The sequence below is a fragment of the Echinops telfairi genome, unplaced genomic scaffold (genome assembly GCF_000313985.2).
Source record: "Echinops telfairi isolate 266 unplaced genomic scaffold, ASM31398v2 ScPeMD7_7424;HRSCAF=8462, whole genome shotgun sequence".
Lineage (NCBI taxonomy): Eukaryota > Metazoa > Chordata > Mammalia > Afrosoricida > Tenrecidae > Echinops > Echinops telfairi.
In genome coordinates this window covers 58,738,639-58,766,330 of record NW_022111324.1, presented here as the reverse complement: position 1 = coordinate 58,766,330, position 27,692 = coordinate 58,738,639, and the positions used below count along the sequence as shown (strand labels likewise).

The following is a 27,692-nucleotide window of genomic DNA, read 5'->3' as shown; positions in this document are numbered from 1 at the left end:
AATTTTTCAGGAAAAGGGTTCTGAGAAAATTTCCAATTAAGTTATTCATCTATCAAGGTTTTCTCCCTCTTCTTTTAAATTGTATTATTTTTTACTAGTTTTATTGGCATATGCTTCATATAGCATACAATTTAATCAATCAATTATATTAAGAAGATTTGTGCAGAAATTCCAATTCAAGAACATTTTCCTCTCATACTCACTGTTAGCTCCCCATTTCCCACTCTTTTCCCCTGAAATGCCCCTAGGCATTTTCAATCCAATTGCTATTTTTATATATCTATCTATCCTGTATTTCATATACAGAAAATCCTACAAACGACAAATAGGAAGCAAACAAATAAAAAACCCAAACTATGGCTAGACAAAACAAGTCCATGAGAGTCAAAATACCACCATGAGCCCATCCACCTAAATTTTGAGAACATCTCAAGAGCAGAGGTTATACCACTAATTGACCACTAATGACAGCAGACCTGATGTGGAAGGACGTCAGGAACATCATTCAGGGAAGAAAGCCGCAGGTCCTTAAAAAGAAGGGATCAAAGCAGATGTTAGAAGAGGCTCTAGAACTTGCTCTTCGTGGTAAATTGGCTAAGGCAAGTGGAAGAAGAAACGATGAAGTCAGAGAGCTGAACAGAAAACGTCAAAGGGCAGCTCAAGCAGACAAAGTCAAATGTTAAAACGAAATGTGCAAAGATCTAGAGTTACAAAGCCGAAAGTGAAGAACGAACTCTGCATATCTTAGGCCATAATAATAATAATAAAAGTAATAAAAATATTACAGGCCTCAGATGCAATATTGATTCTGTGGGCATCATATTGAATGATGCAAGAAGCATCCAAAATGATAGAAAGTCACTACCAAAAAGAAATAGTGGACATTCCACCATTTCAGGAAGTAGCACATTAGCAAGAGTCAATGGTGCTGAAGGAAAAAGCTTAAGCTACACTGAAAACATTAGCCAAAAACAGGGTTGTAGGAATTGATGAAATACCAATTGAAATGTTTCAGCAGGCTGCTGAAGCACTTGGAGCATTCACTGTTCTATGTCAGGAAATTTAGCTAACTGACAGGAAGAGATCCACATTCTCAGCCATTCCAAAGAAAGGTGACCCAGTAGAATGTTCAAATTGATATTACGTGCATGTAAAAGTTTGTTGAGGATCATCTAACAGCAGTTACAGCAATACACTGACAGGCTCTGCCAGGGGTTAAGGCTGTAGTATTCAGAAGAGGATGTGAAACAGTGATGCTGGTGTCAGATGGATCTTGGCTGAAAGCAGTGAATACCAGAAAGATATTTACTTGTATTTTATTGACTATCCCAAGACATTCAACTGTGTGGATCGTAAAACTGGATAACCCGTAAGAATGGGACTTCCAGAACACTTCATTGTGCTCATGCAGAACTTGTGTACATGGATCAAGAGGCAGTTGTGTGAGCATAGCAAGGGATTCCTTCATGGTTTAAAATCAACAAGGGTGTGCATCAGGGTTGTGTTCTCTCAACATTCTTACTCAATCTGTTGCTGAGCAAACCATCAGAGAAGCTAGTATGTGAAGAATGTGGCATCAGGATTGGAGGAAAGCTTTTTTAACCTAAGATATGCAGATGATACATCCTTGCTTGCTGAAAGCGAGGATTTAAAACACTTGAATCAAGGATTGCAGAGTTCAGTATGGATTACAGCTCATTGTAAAGAAGACCAAAATCCTCACAACTGGACCAATAGGTAACCTTATGGTAAATGGAGAAAAGATTGTTGTCAAATATTTTGTCTTGGTTAGATCCACAATCAGTGTTCATGGAAGCAGCGGTCAAGAAGATATCAAGAGACGTGTTGCATTGGATAAATCTATTGTGCAAGACCTCTGTAGAGTATTCAAAAGCAAGGGTGTTACTTAGAGGACTAAGGTGCACCTTACTCAAAGCCATGGTATTTTCAGTATGCCTGTGGAAATTGGATATTGAATAAGGAATACCGAAGAATAATTGATGCATTTGAATTGTGCTGGCAAAGAATATTAAAAGTACCATGGACTGCTAAAAGACAAACAAATGTATCTGGGTAGAAGCACGGTTAGAGTGCTCCTTAGAGGCAGGAATGGGTGAGTTTCATGTACTTTGGACATGTCAGGAGAGCCCAGTTCCCAGAGAAAGACATAGTGCTTGGTAAAGTAAAGGGGCAGTGAAAGAGAGGAAAACCTTCAGTGTGATGGATTGGCACAGGGGCTGCATTAATGGGCTCAAGCCGAGGAACAATTGTAAGGACGTCCTAGGAGCAGGCAGTGTTTTTTCCTGTTGTGCATAGGGCCACTGTGGGTTGGAGCTTACTCGATAGCACTAAACAACAACAATGTGGAGAAAAACAATGAGCTAGGGGTCACCATATTATAAATGCATATATATGTTCATAGTTCACTTCATTGAAAAACAAACAAATAAGTGCTTGTTCTTGGTGATAACTTAGATGCCTTAGAAATAAAGTAAGTGGCCAGAAATGGGAAGAGACTGGTTCACTGGGTTTTAAACTGGATAGGATGCACCATCTATTAGTTTTTAAAATCTCTCTTAACTAAGCATAAATAGGGTAGAGGTCTTGATTGTGAGGATAAATAGTACATAATTCATAGTCTTATTAATAAGTTATAGGATTAACATTTTTTAGTAAATTAGGTCATAGTAGAACAGTTTTAGACTAAAAAGTAGTAGAGAAGCCTCCCATACAAAAGTAAAAGAACTAAACAGAAAATTTCATAGGGCAACTCAGTAGGTCAGAGCATTATAATGCTACGCGCAAAAGACCTGGACTTAGAAGACAGCTGGAATAGCATGCTCAGAATTCCTTAAGCTGAAAAAAATCCAGCACTCAAGTTAATATATTTAAAAGATTCCATCAGTAAAATGCTGAATGGTGCAAGAAACATCTTTTTAAATGATAGAAGGGCCACAAAGTCACTGCCAAAAAAGAATTGGTTGACATTAACCCATATCTGGAAGCAGCCTGTGACTGAGAAATTATGATATTGAAGGTAGAATTCTAAGCTGCACTGAAAGCATTATTGAATAACAAGACTTCAAAAATTGATGGAATATCAATTGAAATGTTTCAATAAGGTGATGAAGTACTAAAAGTACTCACTGGTCTATGCCAAGAAATTTGGAAGACCTGGCCAACCAGTTGAAAGAGGTTAATATTTTTGCCCATTCCAAAGAAAGGTGATCCAACAATGCAGAAATTATCAAACAATACCATTGTTTCATCTCACTATCACCAAGTCAATGGCGACTCATAGTGACACCCCTAAACCCCCATGGGTTTCCTAATCTATAACTGTTTACGAGAGTAGAAAGCCCAGTCTTTCTCTCACGGAGCTGCTGGTGGTTTTCAACTGCTGACCATGGTGATTGCAGCCCAACTATAAACCATTATAGCCCCAGAGCTCTACAAATAAAATTCTCTCAAAGACTATTTAAAAATGGTTTCAGCAGCACATCAACAAGAAGCTGCCAGAAATTCAAGCTAAGACTCAGAAGAGGATGTGAAATGAGAAATTATTGATGGCATCAGGTGGATCTTGCCTGAAAGGACAGAATGCCAGAAAGATGTTTATTTTTTGTGTTATTGGTCATGAAAAGGCGTTCAACACGTGTGGGTCATGATAAACTACGTATAACATTACAAAGAATAGAATTCTAGAACACTGAATTGTGCTAAGGTGGTACCTTATATAGACAAAGAGGCAACCATTTGAACAGAACAAGGAGATAACTGCATAACTTAAAATCAGAAAAGTGTGTGTCAGGATTGTATCCTTTCACCATACTTAATCTGTATGCTGAAAAAATTATTAAAGAGGCTGGACTATATGAAGAAGAACACAGCATGAGAACTGGAGAAAGGTTTATAAACAGACTGTGCTACGTAGTTGACATAACCTTGGTTACTAAAAGGCAAGAGGACTTGAAGCTTTTGGGGTGAAGAGCAAAGACTACAGCCTTCAGTGTGTGTTACAGCTCAACATAAAGTATACTAAACTACTAACAACTGGGCCAAAAGAAATATTGTGATAAACACAGAGAAGATACACACAAGAATTTCATTTTGCTTGGATCCATAGTCATTGCCCATGGAAGCAGCAGTCAAGAAATCAAATGTTGTATTGCACTGACCATTTGAGAATGTTAAAGAGTAAGGATGTCATTTAGAAGTGTGCTTGGCATGAGCCATGGTATTTTCAGTTGCCTCATATACTTGTAAAGGTTGGTTAATGAATAAAAACTGAAGAAGTAAGGCCTTTGAATTATAATGAATAATCAAAATACCATGGACTGCCAAAAGAAGTAAACAGATCTTTCTTGAAGGAAATACAGCTAGAATTCTCAGAAGTGAAGATGGTGAAACTTGTACTATACATGTCGTCAGGAGAGACCAGTCCCTGGAAAAGGAAAACTGTTTGGTGAAGTAGAGGATCCGAGATAAAGAGTAAGACTCTCTAGGAAGCAAAGCTATGAATAGAGGATAGCTATGGTGTGCACTTATGTAAATATATTAATTCATAGAAATAGAGCTATTGGGCTATATACGTACATTTATATGGCAATACGTTGAGTAAGTGGACAGACTTTGGGCCTCTGCTCAAGCCCTCCCTCAACGCAAGAACACTGTTCTAACAGCCTGGCATTCTGTGATGCTCATTCCCTGCCACGATCACTGAAGACAAAAAGGGTGTATAAGAATATGTGAAGAAAGCTGATGGTGTCTAGCTATCAAAAGATAAAGTATCTGGGGTCTTAAAGCCTTGAAGTTCAACAAGCAGCCATCTAGCACAGAAGCAACAAGTCCACATGGAAGAAGCACATTTGCCTGTGTGATAATGAGGTGTCAACAGGATCAGGTAACAGGCCTCAGAAGACCCCAAACAAACAAACAAACATTGTTGAGAACAAGGGGAGTCAGAGCAGAGACCCCCAAACCCATCTGTAGACAATGGGCATCCTCTCCCAGAAGGGTCACAAGGAAGGAGTCAACCAGGGCACAGTATAGCACTGATGAAACACAATATTCCTCTGGTTCCTTAAGGCTTCTTTACTCCTCACTATCATGATCCCAGTCCTGCCTTTCACTGCGGGTTAGACTGGCGCATGTTCACAGGAACAGATAAGAGCTTACAACACGTGGGATCCAGGTCAGAAAAGTCCTCAGGAACAGAAATGGGAGTAGTGATACCAGGAGGGTAGGGGGAAGGTGGTGGGGATACACTGACGGAAGAGAGACAGCGGTCGGTATAAAATAGGAAAATAATAATTTATAATTTATCAAGGGGTTGCAAGGGGGGAGGAGGGAAAAAAGAGCTGATACCAACAGCTCAAATAGAAAGTACATGTTTAGAAAATAATGATGGCAACATTTGTACAAATATGCTTGATACAATTGAGGTATGGATTGATATAAGAGCTATAAGAGCCCCAATAAAAATTTTTTTTTTTAAAGGAGTAAGACTCTCAGTGAGATGGATTGATGCAGTGGCTGCAGCAGTGAGTCCAACATAACAATGGTGGGGCTGGCAAAGCAGTGTCGAAATGGACAGCATAGTCCTCCTATGTTATTGACATGGAAGAAGCACGTTTCCTTGGGCTTCTCTTGGTGGTGGCAGTTTTAACTTATTTCTCATAGGTCAAAAAGGACTTTATACTTTCTTTAAAACCCAGAACATGTCGACTGAGGAGACAGTTTAGAAGAACGTTGATGTGACCCTTGGGTTCATTGCCTTTTGTATTTCAGGCACTCTGTGAATGTGCCCTTCAGACTCCTTATGACACCTTAAAACTCGGCGTGTTGTCCGTCCTTTCCACGCTGTCAGGGACCATCGCCATCAAACAGTACTTCAGCCTAGCTCCAGGTAAGGAGCAGAACGTAGGTAATGTATAGGTAATGTGCTCTCATCTTTCATACTGTTTTTTCTGGTTATGTCCTTTGAAGCTTGAAAATCAGGAAAGGTTTCAACCTTGACTTGTGGTATTAATCTGATCTGTTTGAAGATGATTTCTTAACTAATGGCATAATTCTTCATCCTTGATTTTTTTTTTATCCTTGATCTTAACTCAAGGATATTGCTTTTCTAGATTTGCCCTTTTTTGAATTTATATGTATATTTTTGAGGATGCTTAAAATAACTGGCTTTTATATATCTCTGACTCAAAGTGCCCTTTGGATTTAAGAGCATCTCAAAAGGCCAAGTGGTGGTGAATTTTCAAAACAAATGTCATGTGCTTCCTTTCAGATGTATATTATCCTTTGGCAAATGATTACAATAAAACTCCAGTTCAATAATACTTTCCTAGTTGTTTATTAAAGAAGACTAACTCCAGAATACTTTCATTGATGCCCAGTGATAAACTTGCTTATCTGACAATTGGATTGTTTTTATTTTAAATGCAAAAGTTTATGGAACATTGCCAAAAAAGTGGCTTGCCAACACCATGTTAATTTGAGTTGAATTAATAAAGAACTGTAGTGGACATTGTCCTTTTCATGCCCTCATAGCATATAAGCTTACTTTCTGGGTGAAGGAATCCCCTGCCATTTAAGTCTTGATAGGAGACTGCAGAAGACCCGATAATCTCTTGCTGAGCTTCCATTCCAGCTTGGTTGCACACATGTGGCCTTAACTTGATTATTCATTCCCTGAACCACAAACTGAATTGGGATCCATAGAAAAACCAGCTAGGGCATACAGAGCCTATTCTGGGGAAACAGCAATCAGTGCAACAACATCCATTTTCCAGGGTAAACTATAGCAAACATTGTTTGCCCTGTAAGTAATAAGTAACAACTCATGGATTGATTCCATGGTTTCTACTGCGATCTTGGTTGCTTATTAGCCTTGCTGAATAGTCCTGCCGGTTTTCTGAGCTTAGTTTGTAGAAATTTCCTGAGCAACCCTGTATCACTTACCTATTGCTACAAACCACCCCAAAACTACTAGCTTAAAATCTTGGCTGATATTTTTCTCCTATCCTGGGAGTTAGCAAGTTTAACTGAGCTTTCAGCTGGGCAGTACTGCTAGTTTCACATGGAGTCATTCATAATGTCTATAGTGGTCTAGAACCATGAGCAAGATTGTTTTAAGAGGGCCTCATTTACAGACTGACAATTAAATGGCTTTCAGCTAAAGCCCATAGTTTTTCCTCCATATGATACTCCAGCAAGCTAACTTGGGCTATGTTTACTCTATGTTTTCAGCATGCTAGGTATAAACCATAAACACATGAGTGCTTTCCAAGTTCTTTTGAATGCATTATCTTTTCTAATGTCCCATTGGCCAAAGCAAATGAGATGGCCAACCTCAGAAAGGCCATGGCACAGTGGATTAAGCATTCGACTGACAAACCCAAGGTCAGTGGTTCAAACTCACCTCTAGCTCCTTCAGAATATGATGAGACTTCCTGCTTCTAAAAAGATTTACCGCCTTGGAAACTTAAGAACAGTTCTACTCCATCCTGTAGGGTCACCAAGAGTCAGGATCAATTCAGTGGCAGTGGGTTTGGAAGAAAATAATGGAAAAGTCCCATTGCAAAGAGGAATGTCCACAGAGGATAAAAGAGTTTATTACTGGCTTTTTTTGGTAAACAATCTGCCCTATACCTAATGTACTTCTAATAAATTTTTTTCCTGCATAAGTCTCCATTTCTTAGCTCATAGTTATCATCCTTTACTGACATCACACTTTGAAAGAGCTTTGGTAGGCAATGAATTAGAAATACCATAAAATTTATGAGCTATTCAATACTGGCTTTCATTGATTCTTTAAGTAGCCTTTAACGTTAGCAGATACAAGTTTATAAGCATTGAAAATGAAGCTCACAAATGTTCCATGATAACAGGTCTAACTTAAAAATAATTCACCAACTGTATTGTTGTCAAGTTGAAACTGACTCATAATGGCCCTATTGGACAGAGTAGAACTGCCTCATGGTTTTTAAGACTATAATCTTTATGGAAGCAAGCTACCACATTTTTTTCCCCCGGGCAGAGGCTGGGTTTTTTTTGGTCTTGTTTTGTTTTTGTGCTTTTGTTTCTTTCTATTTTTAGTCATTTTATTGGGGGTTGTTATAGCTCTTATCACTATCTATACATACATGCATTGTGCCAACACATTTGTACATATGTTGCCATCATTTTCAAAACATGTTCTTTCTACTGAGCCCTTGGTATAAGCTCAATTTTTCCCCTCCTTCTATGGCCCTTCCTCCTCCATGAAACCTTGATGACTTATAAATTATTATATTTTCTTAACTTACATCGACTGCTGTCTCCCTTTACCCACTTTTCTGTTGTCTGTCCCCCTGGAAGGGGGTATATATAGATCATTGTGATCGGTTCCCCATTTCTCCCCTACCTTCTCTTTACCCTCCTGGTATCGCTACTCTCATTATAGGTCCTGAGGGGTTTATCTGTCCTGGATTCCCTGTGTTTCCAGCTCTTATCTGTACCAGTGTACACCCTCTGGTCTACCCGGATTGGGATCATGATATTGGGGTAGGGGTGGGGGGATTAAAGAACTAGAAGAAGAAGAAAAGAGAACTAGAAGAAAGTTGTATGTTTCATCAGTGCTATACTGCACCCTGACTGGCTCGTTTCCCCTTCTGTAAGGGGATGTCCAATTGTCTACAGATGGCTTTGGGTCTCCACTCTGCACTCCCCCCTCATTCACATTGATAAGATTTTTTGTTCTGGGTCTTTGATGCCTGATACCTGATCCCATCGACATCTCATGATCACACAGGCTGGTGAGGGCTTTGTTGCTTCTCAACTACATAGCCACTTGTTTAGCTTCAAGCCTTTAAGACCCCAGACGCTATATCTTTTGATAGCTGGGCACAATCAGCTTTCTTCATCACATTTGCTTATGCACCCATTTTGTCTTCAGTGATCATGTTGGGAAGGTGAGCATCACAGAATGCCAGGTTATTAGAACAAGGTGTTCTTGCCTATGAGGGAGTACTTGAGTAGAGGCCCAATGTCCATCTGCTACCTTAATACTTAATATTTCCCTAACATCATATAAATATATTTACATATGTACATGCCTGTATTTAGACCTCTATAACTATCCTTTGCCTCCTAGTTCTTACCTCTATTTCCTTTTACTTTCCTCCAGTCCCACTATCATGCTCAGCCTTCATTTGGGTTTCAGTAATTCCTCTCAGTTACATAGCACTTGATCAATCCCTACCAGGACTCCTATATCCTCCTCACCATCAATTTTAGATCACTTGTTGTTCCTTTGTCCCTGGGTTTGTTAACACCCACTTCCTTTCCCCACCTCCCCCTCTCCCATGTCCCCCCAGAACCACTGGTCCCATTGTTTTCTCCTCTAGCTTGTTTATCCCGCCTATCTTATCTACATAGACCTGCAGAGATAGTAATAAGCACAAAAACAAGACAGCAAAACAACAAAAAAAGAAAAGCCTGTAAATAGTTCAAGGTCTATTTTTGGTATTCCCTTAGGTCTTCCTTGCTCTGCTCCCCTTACTGTTGTGTTGCACGCCCTTAGTGTTTTGCCTCAGTGTGGTGCAGTCAGATCAGGGCCAGTTCCTGCACTGTGTCTCTAGTGTTGTCCCCCGTAGGGCTATGGGTCAGTGAGGTATGTTGTGTCTTGTAGTAGGGCTGGCCATATTGTACTCTCTGTGGATTGGCTGCTCTGAGCGGGGATATCGTCCCCCTCCCTCATGAACCCCTCATAATTCATAAATTATTATTTTGTCATATGTTACGCTGTCCGACATCTCCCCCCCTCCCCCTGCTCTCTTCTCTGCTGTCCATCCCCCAGGGAGGAGGCTATGCGTAGATTCTTGTAATTGGTTCCCCCTTTCCACTCCACATTCCCTCCACCCTCCAGGCATCGCCACTCTCACCACTGGTCCTGAAGGGATCATCTGTCCTGGATTCCCTGTGTTTCGAGTTGCTATCTGTACCAGTGTACATCCTCTGGTCCAGCCAGATTTGTAAGGTAGAATTGGGATCATGATATTGGGGTGAGGAAGCATTTAAGAACTAGAGGAAAGTTATATGTTTCATCATTGCTACCCTGCACCTGACTGGCTCATCTCCTCCCCACAACCCTTCAGTAAGGGGGTGTCCAGTTGCCCACTGATGGGCTTTGTGTCTCCACTCTGCACTCACCCACATTTACAGTGATATGATTTTTTGTTCTTTGATGCTTGATACCTGATCCCTTTGACAGCTCGTGGCCACACATGCTGGTGTGCTTCTTCCATGTGGGCTTTGTTGCTTCTGAGTTAGATGGCTGCTTGTTTATTTTCAAGCCTTTAAGACCCTAGACGTTATATCTTTTGATAGGCGGACACCATCAGCTTTCTTCACCACATTTGCTTATGCACACGTTTGTCTTCAGTGATTGTATCGGGAAGGTGGGCACCCACTGGTATGATTTTTAGTTCTTTGATGTTTGATAACTGGTCCCTTGTACATCTTGTCGTCATACAGGCTGGTGTGCTTCTTCCATGTGGGTTTTGATGCTTCTCAGCTAGATGGCCGCTTGTTTATTTTCAAGCCTTTAAGACCCCAGACGTCTTTTGATAGTCGGACACCATCAGCTTTTTTCACCACATTTGCTTATGCACACATTTTTCTTCAGCAATCGTGTCGGGAAGTTGTGCATCATGGAATGCCAATTTAATAGAAAAATGTGTTCGTGTTAGCAAAATTCTTAATTTTGGGGGCCTTTGATTTCTTCTGTAAAAGTAGGATGTTGAATCAGATGATCCTTAAATCCTTTCCAAGTCTAAAATTGTGAACTCTTACATAAAATTTTGAGGTTTAAATATAAAACATGTATGCCAGCAATTCGAGTTGGAAAAACAAACTTAAATTTTGGGGCTTCTCTTTCCTCTTTTTCTCTCTCACTTTGATCTGACAAGGAGCCTGTAGTAGTATCATTTTATCAGAATCCCTTTTTGCCCCCATGATACCATCGATACTTGTTACAGCTTTTGCATTGTTCTGTACTGTTTTTATTCTTTTATGGAAAGTTTCATATTGATTTTAGCTCGTAGTTGAAAAATAGCTGGCACATGTCTAGTGTTAAGTACCTTTACAAGGGAAGTTAAAATGGTGGTGTATATTGATGGTAGGTTGAAATAGAAACATCAGGTAAAGTTTCTTGTTAACATTTTCTCTTGAAAAAGAAAAAAATGACTTTATAAACTAATTTTCTTAAAGCAAGCTGTGAGTTATAGTGTATGCTAATTTTCTGTTTAGGAAATCTGAGTTCTTCCCCTAGATCTTTGGATTTAGTCAAATTAGCCCAAGAGTGCTGTTACCACAATAACAGGGGCATTGCTGCACATGGAGTGAGAGTCCTAACCAATATAACTGTCTCTTGTCAAGAAAAAGGTAAGTTCATTTAGGAATGATTTTGTGAACAAACTTTGCTTTGAATTTTAGGTAGAATTATTTGTGTATTTAGTTTTTTAATCCGTTATTACTCCTGGTATATGTCTTTTGATTTCTTAGTAGCCTCCTTCAAAAATGCTCTTGCAACAGGCTTTTGCAAGACTACTATTCTTTGTGAAAAAAATTTTTTAGGGATTTGGGGATTGGTATTGTGAAGTATTGCCTACTTCTTCCCACTGTTAATACTTGCACGTAAGATCCTATTGATAGAGATTACCATGACAGCCTGTCCACTTTTACAAAAATCTAGAAACATTTGGGGGGGAAAATTATCAAGGTGCTTAAATACATAGTTTCCCTGAGAGGCATGTAAATTAAAATTGCGCAGACTTTCTCTAGATATCTGTAAGCATTAAAATGAATTGAGTAATTAAGGAGGAAGTACAAAGAAAATAGTGCATATATTTTGCTTGATCATAAGATTTGAAAGGCTCATACATTGTTCAAAAACAAGAATGCACTTTGGATAGTTCATCACTCATTTTGATCTTTATAAAGGATTAAAAACTCATTACTCCGTCTCACTCCAGTAGCCTTTAGCACTGCTAGTTCTAGTACCTAGTATTCTCTTAGAACCAAGACTTTCCCTAGCATTCACAATGTGTGCCAAGCCCCCACGCCAACTTAGGAGGCATCTCTTTACATTGTATGTTGATCTTTATTTAAATAATTAAACTTATTTTGTAATGAGTTTTTGCATGTGACAGAAAATTACTGTTATGTTTTCAAAGCTGACATACAGAAGGATAAGTGAAAAATATTACTACAGAATCATAGAAACCTCTTTTGTTTGTTTGTTTTTCAACATAGCTGCTGTCTAGTTTATAGGATAAACCCAGGAGCCCTGTTAGCCACAAGGTTAGCAGTCAAAACGATCAGCTTCACTGTGGGAGAAAGATGAAGTTTTCTGTTCTCATAAAGGGTTACATGCTCGAAACCAACAGGGACAGGTCTACCATGTTGATATGAGTTGAAATCAAGTCAGTATTGGTGAATTTGATTTTTTTTAGAGGTTCATAGTGCAGAATTTATACAGTTCTACAGGCAGTATCTCCATCTTTCTAACCCTGCATGAAGGTATTCTATGCTCTTTGATTTACACTATCTCAGAATATTAGTTTGTGCATCCTTAAAAGACTCAAATCGTGTTTCTTTGGAATGTTCTTTGAATTTGGGGAACAAAAAGCATTCTGAAGGGGCAAGATCAGGGCTAAAGGGTGGCGTAAGGCAAACTTTAATGAATTTGTCTAGTGACAGTTCTTGTGCCTATCTAAGAATAACTTGTTCCTCCCATAGACTAAGTAGGTGTATTGTCCTGATAGAAAAAAATTTCCTAGGTGCAGTTTTTCCAGCCTTTTTCTCACCAATACCATTTCCCATTTTCTTAGAACTTCTTCATAATAAGCCCTGTGATCTTTGAAAAAACTATCAAGATTATCCCTTTGGCATATGAAAAAAGTTGCCATAATTTTCTGAACCGACCTCGCTATCTTGAATTTAGCTACCTCCTTGAAAGTCACTTGGCCCTTTCATTGGACCTTTTTAAAAAGTGACCCTGTGAGACCAAGATAAGTGTGTTACTGAGAGAGCCAGCGTGTAGTCATCCACTGATCACAGAGACATGTTTATGCACGTTTTGTTTGAAATAAACCCAGTCATGTATAACCTGAAGCCCTACTAGAAATACTTTCTGGCTCACCATCATACACCTTAAATACCAAAACCAAACCAAACTCAATGCTATCTCCTGGATTCTGACTCATAGCAACCCTGTGGGATCGCTACCGCTACCCGACCGCTGTGAGTTTCCAAGAGGGTAACAACTCTTTACAGGCAGAGAAAGCTAGTCTTTCTCCCATTGAGCTGCTAGTAGTTTAGAACTACTGACCTTGTAGATCAAACCCTAAAGAGTAACTACTACATTACCAGGCGTTGGAACTCTGTGGATGGAACCTTTAGGGAAATTTTATCCTTAAGGAAGTAAAAAAATGTTACAGTAGTGTTTTACATGAAACCGTAAAGGGTTAATTATTTTATAGTCAGACTTAAGCACTAATGACATTTTTTAGGGTCTTTGTTATATCCTGAAAATGGTTTCACTTTCATTAGAAGCTAAAAATCACTCACTGTTCCTATTATTACCTTAGCTAAGTTGGTAACATTATTTTATTATTCATTATTTATACTTTGGCTTGATTTAATGTGTGTATGCTTATAATCTTCATTAAAGTAGCAGAAATACTGCAGTTCAGAAGTAAAAGTACATGCATAGTTTTTCAGGAAGATTAATTTTAAGCATTTGTGTTTTCCTATATCTTCAGTTTCTTAAATTCGTGTGTGTATGTGTGTTTAATCATCTCTGCTTGGCCATTATAAAACTTAATGTCTGCCCTCTAGACCTACTGGCACTGGAACAAGATGCTGTCTTTGGCCTGGAATCCCTGCTCGTACTTTGTAGTCAAGATGACAGTCCAGGTGCTCAAGGCACTTTAAAGGTGAAAACGTCACTGAGTTTTAAATAATCCCCATTCCCATTGCCTAACTAAGAGTAAAGGGGTCAGATAGTAAAAATTTGAAACTTTGCTTACCATATGCTCTCTGTCACATTTGCTCAAGTGTACCATAGCTGAACAAAAACAGCCCTTGACAGTGTGTGTGTGTGTGTGTGTGTGTGTGTGTGTGTGTGTGTGTTTAAGGGAGGGTACCTGTGTTCCAATAAAACTTTATTTACCAAAGTAGGCAGGCTAGTTTAGGCCTACAGACAATAGGATGCTGACCCTTGGCAAATATAAATATTGGTCCTTGATCTTCCTTTCACTACTGACCTTTCAACTCGATGGTATTCCAGATGATAGATAAAGTGAAAATCTGAGCTTTAGCACATTTTGCCGTCAACTGTGTTTATTAAGTTATAATAGATTCATAAGTATGCATCTAGACTATATAAAGCAAAGAGGAATAGGTAGAGCTTCTGCATTCTTGGAAATTATAATTAGAGGTAACACTGATAAGAATACATAAGAAACTTGATGGAATGACTACAGCCAAATTAATAAATGTATGTGTTTGTTAGTTTCCCAAACACAGAAACTCTAGTTTATAAACCAAGAGAATTTTCTATGTAGTCCTTGGTGACCCAAGCCTACAGAAACTGGAACTTTAGACTCTCTTTTTGAGGCACACAGCATCCTTCATGGACCTCACTAGAAGGATGAGATCTGGAAACTCCACTAAACAAACTAGGCTTTATCTTAAACTCACCTGTAGCATATTTAAGGAACTGACATACTCCCTTGGATTTAAGGCTGAAAGACCCTCGTCTGAGAAGAAAGAGATGGCCTCCATCCCAAGATTATGGAAGTGATGGTCGTTGGCCTTTGGTTTGGATCTCTTTTCTTCAGGGTGCCCAATGAATGATGTCCTGGGTTTTCCATAATTTACTATTTTAATGCTCTCTTTGCTTTTTTATGACATGTGTAAGGCTGGCAGACATGATTCTGACTTTGTAAATGATATTACTGAAAGTGTTGCCTTATCTCCAACCCCGATTGTTCGTGGAAACAGTATCCAGTCACTTTAGCTTACGATCTGTACAGGTCAGCAGTTCATGTATTGTGGTCTGAAAAGCTGGCCTGTACATGTATAATTTCATTTTATGAACAGTGTTTTAAATTCTATACCATTGGCTAAATTAATGATACTATCAATAGAATTATCATATGTCCATGGGGATGATTTATAACATTCCTCAATAAAGTAACAATGATGTCTGAAGTGAACCAGAGACTATATAAACGATAGATATATGAATGGATTTGGGACTCACACTTAATTCTAGCTCCAATCTAAGAAGAATTTGTTCCGTGATTTGTTCCTGCTTGATGCTCACTTTCATGAAGAGATAGATCCCTGAAGATGAGGGTGCTATAGCTAAGTGTGGTGAAGAAACCCTCTGATGCCCAGCTATCAGAAGCAATAGCATCTAGGGTCTTAAAGGCTTACCGTATATGCTCGAGTATAAGCCAACCTGAATATCAGCCGAGGCACATAATTTTACCACAAAAACTGCATTAAAAATGTGCTGAAAAACTCAGCTTATACACAAGTATATATAGTATCTTCAAACAAGTAGCCATCTAAATGAAGCATCACTGAATAAGTCCACATAGAAAAAGCACACCAGCCTGTGTGATCAAAGGATCATAAATAGTAAAATCCAAATCCAGATGGGACTTTATCATCCCTTAAACTGTTACAGTCTTGCAAACTCATAGGGGCATTTCTACCCTGTCCTATAAGGTTGCAATGAGTCAACATTGACTTGATGGCAGTGAGTTTGTTTTTGATTTTAGTTAAGACTCAGGGAGATGAGATCCTGTATATATTCGAGTATAAGCCTACCAGATTATCAGCCGAGGCACCTAATTTTACCACAAAAACTGCATTTAAAATGTACTGAAAAACTTGCCTTATACATGAGTATATACAGTAACTTGCTCAATGCTGCCTAGCCAGTATGAGGTAAGTTGACCTTCACTTGTGTCTCAAACAGACTCCAAAATTCTTCTTACCCCCCCTTATATCATGCTGAAAGCTGCATTGTTAGAAAGTGAACAGTATACTAATAGGCCCATCTTTTGGGGAGATGGAATTATGGAAATGTTTATATATTGTGATAAAGAAAATGGGAAGTAGCTATAGAAGTGGAAGTGATTTAAACAATTCACTATGTAAAGGTGGGGGCCTTTTGAGCTGCTCATTTTAGTGACTGGAATCTCAGTGATGCCATCGGTTACTAACAAGCCTTAAAACTTTCAGTTAAGATATGAGAGAGAATCGGAAACCTCTTCCAAACTTCAGTTGCTTAGGAGCCTCTTAGGGTATCTTTTTCTAATACAAGCTTTCAGTAACCCCAACACCCTGCCCCAACCCAAAAGCTTACTTCATTAAATTTGAATTGGCAGAGCCCAGGAAAAAGCTCATTAGCTCCTGGTGTGGTTTGTATAGGTAGTTTACAAACCAGTTGAGGAAAGTAATGAAAATGATGATAATTAGTTTGGAATCTGTTGGCCTCATCAGCATTATTCCTTATGATTTTTTCAAGTAAGTAGTGTTATATTGAGATGAATGGCCAATTTGCATTCATTTGATATTATTTTAGTTCTAAATATGGTGTGCTTTGCAAATCTTAATATAGGGCTCAACACCTCAGATGTTCCTCATGAAAAATGTACCAACAACATTTACTTTTTTTTCTCCATAACAAAAAAAAGTTCTGTTTTCAAAAGCTTCATTTAATACCTTCAAAGTATTGAGAATTGATCAGTCCATTTTCTCTTTATGCAGATTGCTCTTAATTGTATGGTCAAGCTGGCCAAGGGCAGGCCCCACCTCAGCCAGTCAGTGGTTGAGACTTTGTTGGCCCAGTTGCACAGTGCCCAGGACACAGCCCGGATCCTGATGTGCCATTGTCTGGCGGCCATTGCCATGCAGCTGCCAGTGCTGGGCGATGGCATGCTGGGGGACCTCATGGAGCTCTACAAAGTGATTGGACGGTCTGCCACAGACAAACAACAAGAACTTCTGGTAAAGAGCCACTTTGTGAACAGGCTGGAAGGGGTGCGCCCTGGTGGCACTGTGGGTTAAGCATTGGGGTGCTGATCAGACAGGGTTGTTGATTTGAACCTCACCAGCGGCTACTTGGGAGTAAGATGAAGCTGCACCTATAGATAAACAGAGTCAGAAACCAATATAGGGTCGTAATGTGTCAGAGTTAACTGGACGGTGGTGGGTTTTGTTTGATTTTTTTTTAGTGGATGAGTTGGATCTAGTCTAGTTGGAATTGATTTTAAAAGTCAGCACCTAAGCTAATCAAATTGGTTAAGATGATTATTTAGAGTCACAGTTTCCAATTATGAAGCAGCATACCCAAAATAGAAGGGGGGCTTCAAAAAGTTGGTCGAAAAATTCCAATATCTTCCAGTTCCATTTCCCAAACCTTTAGAGGTTTCTCCTAGTACTGAAGTCAAAATAGAATTTTTAAAACAAAACCCTGAACTTTTCACTATTTTCACTTTTGATTAGAAATCCAGTTTAGTTCAGATCTAAACCTATACTCTTCATAAGCCCTGTCAACAAGTCTTAGTGTAGCCAAAGCTTCCCGTCTTGTGTTTTCATTTATTTAAAAAGTGAACTTTGTGTGTGTGTGTTTTACAGAAGTAAACATGTCAGACTAATCCCTATTGTATATTTAAGAAAATACAAATTAATGACCTAATATTCAGAATGAACACAGATGCGACTGTGTTCTTGACTCTTTAACTATTTATGAATCAATTTAGACATCTGTATCTGTCTGGAGTTATGAGGATGCTTTAAAATAAAAAAATGTCTTGGGAGCTATAATAATTTGTTGACAAAGCTTTGTAAGGCCACATTATAAATAGGCATAAAATATATGTAACATGGGTTGGCCACTCATATTATTTCTATTCACCTGAATTTAGGGTTTGGGAAAAAGTGTAATGGGATGACTTTTAAATGCCTGCTTTATGTATAATCCTCCAGAGGCATTTTATGAAAGTATGCCCCTATCACATTATTTGCCGTCAGAAAAGGTTACCTGATGCTCAGATCGCAGTAGTCATGGGTGTGATATACAGTTTTAAGAAATATATGTGGATTTGTATATGTATCAGCTTTGAAATGTAAGCAGCTTTAGCCAAATTTATTTATTTTATTAAAGTATTTTGGACTAATGCTCTTACTCCTCTTATTGTTAGTCCTTTTTAAAAACAGTTTTTATTATGAAACCGAACAGTCAAAAATGTAAGAAATACAGTAAAAACTCTTGTATCCATCACTCATCTAAGGGGAAAAAAATATTACCAATACCATTGAAGCCCCCTGTGTACCTCGCTAATAGCACCCCTTCCCCTCTCCCAGAGGTAACTGCTATCCGGAATTTGGTATTTATCTTTCCCCTGCTTGCTGTTAGACTTGTACACCATCAGTGTATGTCTTAGGCAGTGGTAGTGAGCTTCCATAATTGTGGTAGTTTACATAATTGTTACATGCCATCTAAAAACCCTGGTGGCAGTATGGCTTACATGTTCAACGGTTAGTTTGAGTCCATTAACTGCTCCATAGGAGAAAAGACTTGCCATCTGCTTTCGTAACGATTACAGTGAAGGAAACCCTTCAGGGCAGATCTACTCTGTTATGTGAGCTTGCTGAATAGGAATTCAGTTTGACAGCATACAGCAACATGAATTTTGCTTATTTTCTGTGAATCATCTTTATTGTTATGTATATCTAATTCACTCCACTGCTGTATAGTATTTCACTGAAAATGTATCATCACTGATTTCTCCATATGTAGGAGCATTGTTTCAACTTTTCGCCGTTATACTGTAATTGATGAAATAAATTAATGAAATTAAAATAAGTTTTATAAATGTCAATGGGAAACAAATTTTATCCTTTTTCTGGTCTTGAATCACTATTTTCTCCCTTTGGAGTAGATTATTTAGACATTGGATAGAATTATGTGGTTTTCTTGACCCTCTTCTTATTTAATATTAGGTGAGTTTGGCTACTGTGATTTTTGTAGCCAGTCAGAAAGCATTGTCTGCTGAAGTCAAGGCAGTAATTAAGCAGCAGCTTGAAAGCGTTTCTAATGGATGGACAGTATACCGGATTGCTAGACAGGCTTCCAGAATGGTACGTAGTACCCTTGTGGGTTAACTTGCATGGTGGAAATGGCATGTTACAATTCTTAGATTGCGTGATTTTTAGACATAGTCCAAACTGAAAATAAGATGGGAGGGCCTTTTAGCTAAGGGTTGGAAAAATTGATGGCACAAAAGACCTAATTTTTAACTTACATCTCAATGGTATATGTGTTGTTAGTATAAAATGTTGTTATGGGGATGTTGTATAAGAACAGCAAAAATCTGAGGTTTTACAAGGTGTCAATCGTACCACTTCCATTTGGCTCTGTATCATTGTGAGGAAGGCACTGTACCCATCTTCGCCATATAGAAGGCCTAACGATTTTTGTTAACTTTGAAAGGAAATGTAGAGTCTGAGGTGAATAGGAATGCTTTGGTGCTAGGTCCAGAGAGCCAAGTGTGAAAAAGTTCCTCAGGGTGACTGAATCACATGAACTCAAATGGACAGAGGAGTACCGTGGCAGCACAGTTCTTCATTATTTGGCATTGCCCTCACACCTCCAGCATTACTGGATATTTAGCATCCCTGTCCTCAGACATGAAATAGCAATCATACGTACCAGCCATATACAGCTACCCTCCCCTCGTTCATGGTGATAATCAGATATTTACTGGAACTAAATGGCGTCTCCCACTGCCAAGGACGTTGTCCAAAATAGCATACAATGAGTATGCTATAAAATGTTTTCTGTGTTTTATACTAAGATTATAGGCTTGAGTTACAGTTAATTTCATGTCTTTTTTCTTTGGTCAGACCTTGCAATAACCAAATGGCTTATTAAATTTTCATTTAATAACGAAAATTAGGCAGTGTGTTATAGAAAAGCAATTCACCATATTTTCTCTGAGGAAATATTTAGAACAGCGGTTCTCAACCTGTGGGTTGTGATCCCTTTGGGGGTCAAACGACCCTTTGACAGGGATTGCCAGATTCATGACAGTAGCAAAATTACAGTTATGAAGTAGGAATGAAAATAATTTTATGATTGGGGTCACCACAACATGAGGAACTGTATTAAAGGGTCACAGCTGTAGGAAGGTTGAGAACCACTGATTTAGACTGAGTCTCAAAGAATTACATAATATGAGGAATGGTTGCTAAAGCTTATCCAGTGTTTGGGTTTGTCTTTTTCGCTGCTGCATCAACTATTTCAGCATGTGCCTCCTCTTTCCCTTTTTTTAGGGTAATCATGACATGGCCAGAGAGCTTTATCAGAGTTTGCTGACTCAGGTAGCCTCAGAACACTTCTACTTCTGGCTGAATAGTTTGAAGGAGTTCTCACATGCAGAACAGTGTCTCACTGAGTTGCAAGAAGAGAATTATAGTTCAGCACTTTCTTGCATTGCTGAGTCTTTAAAATTCTACCACAAAGGAATTGCTTCCTTAACAGTAAGTCCTCTTCATTCTCCTCTGGTGGTGATAACTTGTGCGAGAATAATTCCCCTTCTGTTTTGATGTTAGCCTATTGTAACTACCATGGTACGCTTTCTGATGCATATACTTTGGTAATATGAAAGTAATAAATTTCAAGTGAAAGCATTTATTATTTCTTCAATATCTATAGATTAATATGTTTATCATTTTATGTTTATAAAGTACTGGGTACCACCCATGAACGGATGGCTTAGTTCATGAACAGGGATTGAGTAGAGAGAGTTCTTTCCTTTTGAGATTCCCGCGAGTCAGATCCACCCTGGAGGGCAGCAGCATCAGACACGAGAAGAAAGGAGTTTTTTGCTTTATAAGTAAATAAGAAATTATCAAGGATGCTCAGTGTTCCACTTCTTACTTCTCGGTCTCCTTCTGCACCAGATCTTTAGGCAGTCAGCGACTTTTAATTTTCTCTAGTAAGTGAAGGCATGCAAGCAGACCCTTAACATTTTGAATGTTTCCTTGAAATTAGCTATGTATCTATAAACCTATTTCCTAAAATGAGTATTTTCTGTAATGATTCGAGAACATTTTCCTTAAAAAAAAATGAAAACGTTTAAAAATCATTTTCTTAGGGGCTTGTACAGCTCTCAGCACAGTCCATGCAGACCTCCATTGTGTTGAGCACATCCGTGCATATGTTGCATCATCACTTTCAGAACATCTTCTTTCTACTTGAGCCCTTGGTATCAGCTCCTCTTGTATGTTTTTTTCCTCCCTCACAAACAAATAACATTGTTATAAGAACCTTTTTCTTTTAAAGGTAAAGAGTTTACATGATCAACAGTAAATACTTTTTAGGTAATAGCACATAGCTTTTAAAATTATCTGTTTTTAGGGCTGGTTGGAATTAACTTAATGGCAGTGGGTTTGGGATTTTGGTGTAAACTTTTGGTACCTATTTACGTATACTTATCACATACCTAGAATATTTTTACTGGTGGGCTCTTCCCAAAGAAATGCTTCAAAGTAGAACAAAGAATAAGATGGCACAAGAGAGGAAAATTTTTTTGAAGTATGATTTCTTTTCCCCTAATCTGTAATTGACTGCTGTTTAAAATAGTCCCTCTCCGTCTTAAAGTGCCCCATGGACTTCATTACTTTTTTCCTCTTGATAATTCTAGGAGAAGATTGTTGTTGCTAATATGAGGTTAATAAATGCTTCGGTAAATCGAAAGGCAAGGGAATTATAATTATTGGTCCAAAGAAGTAGAATTATTTTGTTTTCCAGCTTTGGTGGAATAGAAAATTATTTATCAATCAGTGCAGTAAAAATGATAAGAGCTGTGAAACAAACCTGTTAGAATTAATTTTATGAAAAATTCTGTGGCATATTTAGTCATCTGTTTTAATTACCGTATTTGTGTGGTGTGTGGTTTTTAATAACACATGACAGTAATCAAGGACTGAATTCTGACAGGAGGAAGAAAGTATTTGATGTGTAGGTTCTTGTCTTTGTCTCAGCTCTGCTGCTTATACAGTGTGACTTACACTGGTCATTTAGCCTCATGTGTTCTTCTGAACCATATTAAGAAATTGAAGATAAGGACTTCAGTTCACCTATACATGGATTTATGCTGAACAAAATGTGTTTAAACATGTCAGTGGTCAATGGATGACTGAAAACAAGTTCTCTCAATAATACATTTGTCTTAGTCTCATTAGGGTGCCTTCAAACACAGTCCAACCCACACATTGGCTTCCAAGGGGACCTGCTGGACCAGTTACATTCAAGGCAGGAAGGTTTGCACAAACATCACGGAGGCTGTTTGGGGAGGGCCCTAAAGGAGTCATCTTGAGAGGTTCTCTCAGCAGACACAGGACAATCACAGGAGCTTTTTAGGAAGAATCATTGGGAAAATGAAAGCCTGCAGGAGCTTTTTAAGAAGAATCATTGGGAAAATGAAAGCCTGCATTGGTAAGAAAAAGGCCAGGGAAGTTGCACTGAGGAATTTCTTCTCATCAAAACGATGCAGCTGCTCTTTCTTTGCCAATAACAAGGGCTGCCATATGAGAATTTCATTAGGAAACCTTGCACCATCCACCCTTAAGCCATAGTCTTATCCATTAACTTCTTTTGTCCCCCCAAATTTGAAGAACATCTCAAAGGAACACAGTTTGAGGCCCTGCAGGATAACAAATTTGCCATTTTGGTGTGGCTGAAGCAAAGCACAGGATTCTTTTGGGATGGGCTGGCAAGGTGGAAACCCTGCCTTAGAAGGACACAGACCTAGTGGAGGCTGTTTTCCAGAACAGTCACTTCACACTCTGCTTTCCACAGTTTAGCAGTGCCTTTGACTTGCTTGTGTGCGCTTTAGGCCATAACATAGTATAATGTAGTATAGCACAAACTTTAGGTTGGCGGTTCTCAACTTGGGGGTCAAATGACCCTTCCATAGGGGTCACCTAAGACCATCGGTAAACAAATATTTCCGATGGTCTTAGGAACCCAGACACCATTCCTTTATCATCTCCAGGCGGGTCCGCCCACATACAGATACACCCACATGTGAGTACCCAGTGTGAAGACTGTTACCTATGCTACACCAGACTTCAAGACAAAAGTTCATTTATTTGTCATTAGAAATATTTCACAATATAGAATTACATATTGTTTTTGTGACTAATCACTATGCTTTCATTATGTTCAATGTTTAACAATGAAAATAGATCCTGCACACAAAAAAAGAAAATAGATCCTGCATATCAGATATTTGCATTATAATTCATAACAGTAACAAAATTACAATTATGAAATAGCAATGAAAATAATTTTATACTTGTGCATGGCTGGTTTTTGTACATAATAAAACTAGTCCTTCCGGAAAAAAAAAAGAAAATAATTTTATGGTTGGGAGTCACCCAACCATACATGAATTGTATTAAAGGGTTGCAGCATTAGGACGGTTGAGAACCACTGCTTTAGGTAATGAAACTTTACTGTTGAGATTCCTGAGCACTCCTCTGTTTATATACCTGCTTCTACTCCACAAAGGTAACTATAGCCCTAGATCTAACATTTAACCATTCCCTAGCCTTTCTTTCTAATTTTAACTATTTTTTCCCATGTAACTACCAAAGTACTATTTTGTACTGCATGTTTTTAAAAAGAACCCTTTTTTATTTGATCTGCTTTCATCATCTGAATTATGTTGCTGAGATTCATCCTTGTTGTATGAATCTGTATGCATTATGCAGATGCACTGAAGGTTTTCCCCGTGCTAGTGTTGGTGGACATTTGGGTGTTTTGCTGTTACAGACAGTACTGCTGCAAGTGTTCTTGTATGTCTGTTCAGACAGCTGTTCAGCCAGTGAGGATTGCACCCCTCTGGGGACAGCTTGTCAGTGTCTGTAGACATTTTTGGTTATCATGACTTGCTAGAGGTTAAAGATGCTGTTTAGTGTCCTACAGTGCAACGCAAGGCCCTCTCAGCAACAACCAAAGGAAAGAAAGAAAGAAATTCACTTTGTCATTAGTATGATGATTGTGGCTGTGTTCTAGGGGTGGGCCGCAGTCCCTTCCCTCTGTTTAGAAATGTGTGAGTGAGGAGCTAGAGGTGCTTTAGATACTTAATCTCTGAAGTGGTGAGGGCATTCTTATCCATAGTGAGATGGGAATTGTATAGAGTATATTCATTTTCAAACTGGGTAGCTCACATCAGGAGGTTTTCCTCAGTGGTTTTACAAATTGATAGTCCTCCCCACTGTGCTCCTGTTGCCTTGCATTCACACCTCATCTAGTTATTGTGAGATTTTCCTTAATTTGTTATTTTGTCGTGTGGTAGATGCTTTAGTGATTTTTCATTGAGGTTTGATCATCATTTCCTGTGAATTGCCCATTCAAGGTTTTTGCTCATTTTCCCCTTAGTTATCTGTTTTTTTCTTATTAGTTTGTAAATTGTTTATGTTATATCTAGATTGTTATAAATACCATTTTTGCGTTGAGCAACAGTTCTTAATTTTATGTAGTCTAAATTATTATCTGTATAGTTTGTGTTTTGTTTACAAAATCTTTCCTGATTTCAAGCTTATAAAGATATTTTCCTCTCTGTTCTCTGATAAATGTTCTGTTATTTTGCCTTCACATTTAAATTTTAATCAAAGTAGATAAAAGAGTTTGGATTTTTATGTTTTTTAGATAGTATTTTATTGTGTGTACATGAAGGCTTATACAGCAGGTTAGGTGCCCACTGAACAGTTTCTGTACAAGTGCTTCAGGGACATTGATTACATGCGTTACAATGTGTGCATGATTAATATTTACACTCTGTTTCATTTTCGTTCATCTTCCCTTCCCTGCCCCCTTACATTCTCATCTTTGATTGAATTGGCTGGTCTCATATATATGTTTTTTGATTCACTTAGTATTTGTCATGAAGATAGTGGACTTCTGCTTGGATTTAAATCCTAACTACATCGCCTTGGTAAAGTCACTTTAACCGCTCCATGTCTGAGTGTCCATGCCTGTAAGGTGAAGGTGATAACTGTCCTTATTGAACTGTAAGCATTGGCATTCTATTTGTGATACCAGTTCCCCACATGTCCTATTTGAATGCACCCTGGCTAGCTGTGTGGCCCTGTACTAGGCACATATCCTTTCTAAGCCTCAGTTGCCCTTAGCAGTTGAAGGGTTTCATCTCACCATACTCCAGATCCCCTTGACTTTGATTCAGTGGTTCCTTGGTCCTTGCTGTTGATTGACCTTAAAGAAGATAGTAAGGAAAATCAAGAACAGAACAGATAGTTCTCTCTGCTCAGTATTTGAGTTGGTAGTTGTTGACCAGATGTGTGGGAATCTTGGAGTTGGACAGGAATTGAAAGAGAGTGTAATTGTGTTTATCTCAACATTTTTTAGGGGTCTCTTGTTCTTGCTAGATCTCCTTATCTCCTTGCATGTGCTCTCTCAGATAATTTCATCCTTTGACAGTTGCAGTTAGTATCTATGTTGATGATTTCAAAGCGATTCTTCTGAGCTGTAAGCCCCGTTGTCCAAATGATCATCTCCCCTTAAACAGCAGCTAGCTGGTTATCCAGGTTTGTTTGTTTGTTTGTTTTTCATGTCCAAAGTTGGAGCTCATTGTTTCCTTACCTCTCCTTATTTCACTGCTTACTGCCTTCCTCAAGCAAGATCTGACTAAAGTAGTCTCGCCCTTAGATTTTTACTCCTATCACCTCCTTAGGAAGCCTGGGGTGTAATGGGCCGCTAACCACAAGGTTAGCTAACTACAAGGTCATCAGTTCCAACCTATCAGCCACTTTATAGGAGAAAGATGAGGCTTTCTACGCCCATCTATATTTAGAGCCTTGGAAAGCCACTGGGGCAGTTCTCTGTCCTGTGAGGCTGTTATGAGCCTGAATTGTCTCAGTGACAGTGAATTTTGTTTTCGTATCCCCCTCCGTCTCTCTCTTTTAAAATGTTACGTATCCTCCAGATTACAGGCTATTACGACCTGCCCAAGATACTGCACTTTGGATTAGGTTCTTCCTTACTATCCTACAGCATTAATAACTTTTTATACTTAGGGTCGTTTATTGCCTTTTTCTCTAGATTGCTGAAGTTCCATGTGGACATGTCCATGTAGATGTGTCTGTCTGTCTTCCTTGCTTTGTCTGAAGCACCTCGTAAAGTGCATGGAACTTAGCAGGCAATAAATATTTGCTGTAGAAAACCAAACAGCAGGAAGGAAGACTGCTTGTCCTTTGCTTTTGGAAACCCACAACTATTAGAAACTCTTCCTTATATTAAATCTAAATCTCCCTCTCCACTACTTCACTTAGAAGTCTTCTGTGGCATCAGTTCTGACATCGAATATAATACTTTTTAATGGCAACCATTTAAATATTTGAAAAACAGGTATCATGTTTCCTTTCAATTTTTTTTCTTCTGTAGCCAGGCATCTGTCTTCCTTAAGTTATAGTACTTGAGACTTCTTACCTACCTGGTAGATTGCCTGCATATAGTTTTCATTTTGCTAACTATAATTTCACTTATAACTATCACCTTTGTGGTTTTTCAACTCACATATGTATCTATGTCTAGAAATGTGGGCTTAATTTGTAGCATCTCATCTCCACTTAGCACATGTTTTGGGCTTTAGTATTTCCTTAATCATACCATATATACTCATGTATAAGTGGAGTTTTTCAGCACATTTTAATGCTGTAGAAGCCCGCCCCCTCCCCCTCGGCTTACACTCGAGTGAGGTCCCCACTTACCTGTTCTCCAGTCTCTCCCGCTCATCTGCGGGTGGTCTGATGGTTGCTGATATCACCGCTCTTCTTTTCTCTTGCACGCGGGCAGCCTCTGTGTTGTCCGTGCTGTACTGGGCAACAATCTGCCCGCTTCTGTGTGTTGGTACCTGGGACGCACCGCATCCTTGTCAGATGACTGTCAGATGCATCAGCTCTTTATCACCCGCTCTTCTCCAGGGCTGTCACCAGTGATGTAGCCTTTACAGACTTACCCGTGCTTGGTCATGCCCCCTTGCTTCACCCAAGCATTGCTAAATACAAGTACCGGTATATCTCTGGTCTTGATATACTGTATGTTTATTTACATAACTTAGTCTGCTATATTTTATTTTTTATTTTCTTATTAACCCCTATTTGGACCCAGTGTTGACTATGCAGTGCATGCAATAACACAGTGCGTACACAGCGCAGTGTGTATATTATGAGCCCTAACACAGGCTGCTCTATGCAAACAGTCATGTCATCACATTTGGGAATATCATCAGCCTGCGTTAGGCCTCAAACTATGCAAGCTGTGTTGTGTACATGCGGTAAGGCAGCATATGTAGTAATGTAGCACATGCAGTAACACAGTATGTTTAGTTATTGTTGATACCATAATTGTTTTTGTTGACCCTTTTTTCCACGTACAGAGCTAGTTTACTGTTTTTCTTTGAAATAAATGTTCAAGAACATTTAACCTACTGATGCCTCAATTAATGTAATTTTATTGGTATCTATTTTTATTTTGAAATTTACCAGTAGCTGCTGCATTTCCCACCCTAGGCTTATACTCGAGTCAATAAGTT

At 38.8% G+C, this 27,692-nt stretch overlaps 1 protein-coding gene across 2 annotated transcripts in view; it reads left to right on the top strand.

Moving 5' to 3' along the window:
• INTS7 (integrator complex subunit 7) overlaps positions 1–27,692 on the top strand; it is an 89,791-nt gene that overhangs the window by 41,760 nt on the left and 20,339 nt on the right. For both annotated transcript variants that reach the window (XM_004699869.2, XM_045297863.1), the window contains exons 8-13: positions 5,791–5,908; positions 11,293–11,427; positions 13,885–13,982; positions 16,834–17,073; positions 19,072–19,209; positions 20,404–20,610. In XM_004699869.2, coding sequence (XP_004699926.1) covers positions 5,791–5,908; positions 11,293–11,427; positions 13,885–13,982; positions 16,834–17,073; positions 19,072–19,209; positions 20,404–20,610 — 936 coding nt within the window. The remainder of the gene's footprint in view (positions 1–5,790; positions 5,909–11,292; positions 11,428–13,884; positions 13,983–16,833; positions 17,074–19,071; positions 19,210–20,403; positions 20,611–27,692) is intronic.